At 37.0% G+C, this 6,000-nt stretch overlaps 1 protein-coding gene across 1 annotated transcript in view; it reads left to right on the top strand.

Annotated features, from left to right (window-relative positions):
* The first annotated feature begins 3,949 nt into the window (after window positions 1–3,949).
* SLC9C1 (solute carrier family 9 member C1) overlaps window positions 3,950–6,000 on the top strand; it is a 74,544-nt gene continuing 72,493 nt past the window's right edge. The window contains exon 1 of the mRNA XM_069069833.1: window positions 3,950–4,132. Within this exon, the coding sequence (XP_068925934.1) occupies window positions 3,982–4,132 (151 nt within the window). The 5' untranslated portion in view covers window positions 3,950–3,981. The remainder of the gene's footprint in view (window positions 4,133–6,000) is intronic.

Here is a 6,000-nt window from a genome sequence, read left to right as displayed (position 1 = left end):
TGACCAACTATCAAGAAAGAAGAAGCATTAAAAGTAAAGTATATTAGATTGTTTACCTGTTGCCCTATCTTCACTTAATGAGTAGCCTTGATGTTTTATTGTGAGGTGGAGATTTTACTGGTGGGAAACCCATCTTCCTATCTAGGTGTTCACAAGTAATATTAAGCTAGGCATAGCTTTTGACTTGTCTTTTGGGTCTCAGTCCATTTAATGAATGTAAAGCATTTGTCAAGGGCTTACTACCCGTGTTTCCCCGATAATAAGACACTGTCTTATTATTTTTTTTGGACAGAAAAACAACAGAGGGCTTATTTTAATGAACATTGACAGCAATTTTATTAAACAGGTAAATGTGAACAAAAAAAATGTACCTTTATTCAATAAGCAAATCACTGAGGAAGAACAGGATGACGAGCTCACTGCTGCAGCTCTGATTGGATGCAGCTCGGGAGCACGGCGTGCGTTTCACGGGGGTGGGGGGGTGGGGGGAGTGGGGAGACGGTGCATAGAGAGGGTACCGTAATGTAGAGTGTAGCGCAGGGGATCACCTTCACTACAGTAGCAATCTCAATAGGGCTTATTTTCGGGGGAGGGCTTATTTTAGAGGAATCTTACACAGTAAGGGGAGGGCTTATTTTTCGGGATAGGTCTTATTATTGGGGAAACACGGTATGAGCCAAGTACTATGCTAAGCAGCAGGGATACAAATACAAAAGTAAAGATATCCCCTAACTTCAAAGGAACTTACCTTCTAATGGGTGAAACAATACATATGGGGGTCAGGAAAAGGAATGATTATCTAAGAAGTCACAAAGATGATGAGTAGAGCAATGGGGTCAGTTCATTCATGTGCCTTTATCAGAGACAATAATAGTATTTCACTTAACTGTAGTACACAGAATAAGAAGTAGGAAGGTAATTGAAGAAGGCAGCAACTCAAAGGCTGTGGCAGGGTAGAAAATGGTAGAAAGATAAGGTAGAAAACTTTGCTCCTTCCAGGCATGGTCTTTGATGCTCTAATTTGGAGAGTAAAGCAGCAAGTCCCCCAGTTACTGGCAAATGCTAAAGTTGAGAGGAAAAAAGAAATGATTAACTAATTTTTCAAGGAGGAGACTATTAATGTAACTCATTTACCATGAGTTAGTGTAACCTCTTAGGAGGTGCAATAGATAAAGTACTAAGTTTGGAATTAGGGAGATTCATCTTCATGAGTTCAAATCCAGCCTCAGACACTTCCTAACTGTGTGACCCTGGACAAATCACTTAACCCTTTTGCATCAGTTTAGCCTCTGTAGAATGAGTTAGAAAAGGAAATGGCAAACCACTTCAGTATCTTTGCCAAGAAAACCCCAAATGGGGTCAAGAAGAGTTGTATATGGCTGAAAATGTCTGATCAATAACAATTCTCTGAACTTTCATCTTATAAAGAATTATAACGGTCTTCAAGGTTAACTATTGAAAAACACATGGTGGGGTCATAAAGACTTGCATCTGCACAATTGAAAAGAATAGGTGAATTCAACAATTCTCAGTTGAATTCAATCAGCATAGAGAGCAAATGCTAATTTTCTGTCTCCCACCCCACACACCCTTTTCTTCAGTAACAAGATTTGGGTATCATATTATATAAATTTTTGCTTGGTTAATATTCAAGTCAGAAGAAAAAGGATGGGATACTAGGAGGTACCCAGAGAGGGGGCATTGTTTTCCATGGAGTTGAAACTAGACAGGACAGCAAATGCTAGGTGGAGTGAGCTAAAAACCCAGTTTCTGCCCCTTATAAAGGAAGGTACTTGGATGAATGTTAGATGCTCCATCCTCCAACCCTCCAAACCTCAGGGAAAGGAGGCTAAGTGAGGTGGAGTTAATCAAGACTTCCACATTAGCTTCATGTTGATGAGATTAGAAATGATGAGTTTATCCCAGGAGGGTCATCTTGTTGAAACCAGGCAGGGCAGCCAATGAAACGCCTAGAGATTTATCTTGACTTCAGAAAGTTTAGAGTTCATAACCTTTGTTTTATTCATGAGGAAACTGAGATTGTGATTCGCCCAGGTTCCCACAAGAAATGTCAAAGGCAGGATTTAAACTCATTGCATAATCACAAAATGATACTACACACTACTGTGTGTGTGTGACTGTGTGTGAGTGTGTATGTGTGTGCATGCTATGGTGTGGAATGGCAGTGATCGTCCATGATACTTGTGGTGTCCCCTAAACAACTTTAACATTCTCTTATTTTTGCTATTTTCAGTAAAAGTCATAAGGTCAAAGGATTGAAAATTAGTAGTTCACTTATTCCAAACTCATTTTTTTTGGTGCTATTATTTTACTTATTTATTTATTCTTAGTTTTCAACATTTACTTCCATAAGATTTTGAGTTCTAAATTTTCTCTACCTCCCTCTTCTCCCTAAGACGACATGCAATGTGACATAGGCTATACATATACATTCATATTAAACATATTTTCACATTAGTCATGTTGTAAAGAAGAATTAGAACCAATGGGAGAAACCATTAGAGTAAACAACAACAAAAAGAGAGAGCAAATAGTATGCTTCCATCTGCATTCAGACTCCATAGTTCTTTTTCTGGATGTCAACAGCATTTTCCATTGTGAGTCCTTTGGAGTTGTCTTAGATCCTTTCATTGCTTAGAAGAGCCAAGTCTATTAAAGTTAGTCATCAAACAATGTGGCTGTTACTATGTACAATGTTCTCCTGGTTCTGCTCACTTCACTGAGCATCAGCTCATATAAGTCTTTCCAGGTTTTTCTGAAGTCCACCTACTCATTATTTCTTATGGAACAATAGTATTCCATCACATTCATATACCACAACTTGTTCAACCACTCCCCAATGATGGGCATACCCTCAACTTTCAATTCTTGGCCACCACAAAAAGAACTGCTATGAATATTATTGTATATGTGGGTCCTTTTCCCATTTTTCTGATCTCTTTGGGATACAGAACTAGAAACAATATTGCTGGGTCAAAGGGTATGCACAGTTTTATAGCCCTTTGGGCATAGTTTCATATTGCTCTCTAGAATGGTTGGATCAGTTTACAACTCCACCAGCAATGTAATAGTGTTTCAATATTCCCACATCTCCAACATTTATCAATTCCTCAAATTCCTCATTTTGTAAATGGATAAACTGCAGCACAGGGAAAGTGAAGCAATTTGCTCATTATCATGAATTAGATAGTGGAGTTGGAACATGAGCTCAGATGCTGTAGCTTCAAATTCTGCGATATTTTTCTTGTACTATTAATTTATTAGATTGTCAGATCATAGGATTTAGAAATAGAAGAACCTTAGAGCCTGAATTCCCTCATTATTATATATAATGAAACTTGGATAAAGTCTTCTGCAAACTTCAAAGTGCTATATAAGTGGCAACTGTTATTATTATTTACATCATCATCATCAGTAATAGTAATGTCCATAACCATGTAGCTATGAAGCAACAAAGACGGGTTTTGAATACATGTCCACTGATTTCAGAACTTTTCGCTACACACAAATCTGCATTGGGAAAAGCACTTGATTTTGTTTTGATGGTTTTGTTAATTGTCTAGATTTAAGAAAGTGATGGAAAAAATACCAATAAGGCAGATTAAGCTTAAAAATGTATCCAATGTACATTTCTCCCCTTGGAGAGCCAATTGTTAAATATGTATTTCTTCTCCTCTGCCCTCAGACACATCTCAATTGCATACCAACTTCTCCAGGACTTTACTAGAAGTTCCTAAACCATTCCAGAGACCTGGTGCTATTAGTTGACTTTCAGGTTTACCTAACATGATAAGTAGCTGCTTCTAAATGGTCGAGGATCGTTGGAAATAGTATAAAAGGAAATGTAAGGAAAGTACTACACAAATGATTTATAGGGTATGATGAAGGAAAGTCTCATATTTTCTTATTATGTGCTGTGCAGGGAGAAGACTTCACAGTGAGATTAGCAAAGGAGGCAAGATGAGATTCGTTCTTCCAAATGCCTCCTGGATTTTTGCCTACAGTGGTAGTACTGACCAATGGAAAACGTATTTGGATTATATTTCATTCTCTGACTCAAGGTATCTCCCCAAAATAGTATTTGTGCTATGCATAATAAATATACTTGGAGGTATGTATACAATTCTTCTTAACATTCTTTTCCATTTTCTTTTTTGTCTTGTACTTTGAAAAGATCATCCTTCAGAATTAAGGGCAGTGTTGATTAAATAATTTGAAAGCTTTTTTTCCCCTAAATCTATACCTTCATATACTGAATGGTTTGAATTTACTTAGTCCCCTGCTGGTGAAGCAGACTTAGAAACTTCTTCCCATATTCTTTTCCCATATGGAAGAATTGCCTTACTGATAGAAATCAAAGGGAGCATTATACTTGTAACTCTTCTTCTGCCCAACTTGAGAGTGGGTTTTCAGAGGGTGCCCTGAAAGTCTTGCACCGTGTCTGTATAAGGAGATGTGACTCCTGATTTACTGAGAGAATGCTGAGCATAATGCTGTGTGAATGGAGAAGGAATTTACTTCAACTTGTTGGATAACTCTAGCAGGGACCTCAAATGAAACTTGTGAGAGAGGAAAGGCTGTTGAATGGAGAGCTGTAGTCAAGCTGGGGACCTGTAGGAGAAGCTGGTCCCTATCATATCTCTATACCTTCACATCCTACATCTCTAGATATTGCTGACAGCAGACTACCCTTGGATGAACTTGTTCTCTTCTCCTGGTTTGAGCTGAGATCTTATCTCAATTCCAACTGAAGAGCTCATTTACTTGTGCATTTTTTAATGTTAGGCAACTAGGTGGCACAATGAACACTGAAGCTAGAGGCTAAAAGACTTGACAAATTCAGTCTCAGACACTGTGTGACCCTGGGCAAATCACTTAACCTATATTTGCCTCTGTTTCCTCATCTGTAAAATGAGGATCATAATAGCACTTACGTCCCATGGTTGTTTTGAGGATCCAATGGCATAATAATTGTAAGGCACTTAACACAGGGCCTGATATGCAGTATGTATATAAATGTCACCCACAGTAATAATTATCATAGTCTAATCTATATAACTTCTCTGGTTTCTTCTTGCTTGTTTCTCTGACTAAAAAAGACTAATTCTTCATTATGGTCATTTGTGTAAATAGTGGCAAGAAAGGGCTAAGTTGTTGAATGTATAAAAAGGTAGAACTGTGCAAACAAACAGAAACTAACTAGGATGTTGTTTATTGTGCTTTAAAATCAGGAAAAAGTGACTATGAACCGTCCTTATCCAAGAGATATCTAATTGGCTTTTCTCTTTAGTACTTTGTAAATACTTTTAGTACCATTTTACTCTGGCATCTTCCAGGAGACAGACCTAAAGATGTTTAGTTCCTTTACCAACTACTGCCTATAGGATTTCAGGGATAGGAAGGTAACACTTATAAAGAAAGAACATGAAAAAGTAGGCATTAAGGTCTTACTATGAGCAATGCACTGTACTAAGCTCTGGGGATGCAAAGAGAAATAAACAAGACGGTCTTTGCCCTTAAAGAGCTTATATATATATATATGTTTTAGGGTTTAGAATAATGGCTTTCTTTTATTTTTAATTTATGAAATAATACAAGCATTTCCATAATGTAGTAGAATAAAAAAGATGATTGCACATGAAACTACAAATTTATTATGTATAACTTGCTATTCCTTTTTTTTTCCATTTTTAAGAGCTTATATTTTAACAAGGGAAGACAATACAGTTATCCCTTCCACATCACAACTTTCCCCATCATGTTTTTGATGTATCTTCGGATGGAATAAGAAATTGAATGGGAATTTTGGGGAAGTTTTACAGAAACTGTAGATGACACGTGAAGGCTAATAGACAACACAGAAAGCAGAAACTCTGAAATGCATAAAATATATGTATAGTATTACATATTTTATCTTTTCATACCATAATAATTCAGATTTCTTCTCTGGTATTAAAGGAGGGGCAAAAAATTTTACAT

The sequence above is a fragment of the Petaurus breviceps genome, unplaced genomic scaffold (genome assembly GCF_028583685.1).
Source record: "Petaurus breviceps papuanus isolate PSGF00001 unplaced genomic scaffold, PetGlider_PUasm1.0 90792, whole genome shotgun sequence".
Classification (NCBI taxonomy): domain Eukaryota; kingdom Metazoa; phylum Chordata; class Mammalia; order Diprotodontia; family Petauridae; genus Petaurus; species Petaurus breviceps.
The sequence above is the reverse complement of the archived record's forward strand: the minus strand, read 5'-3'. Positions and strand labels throughout refer to the sequence as shown.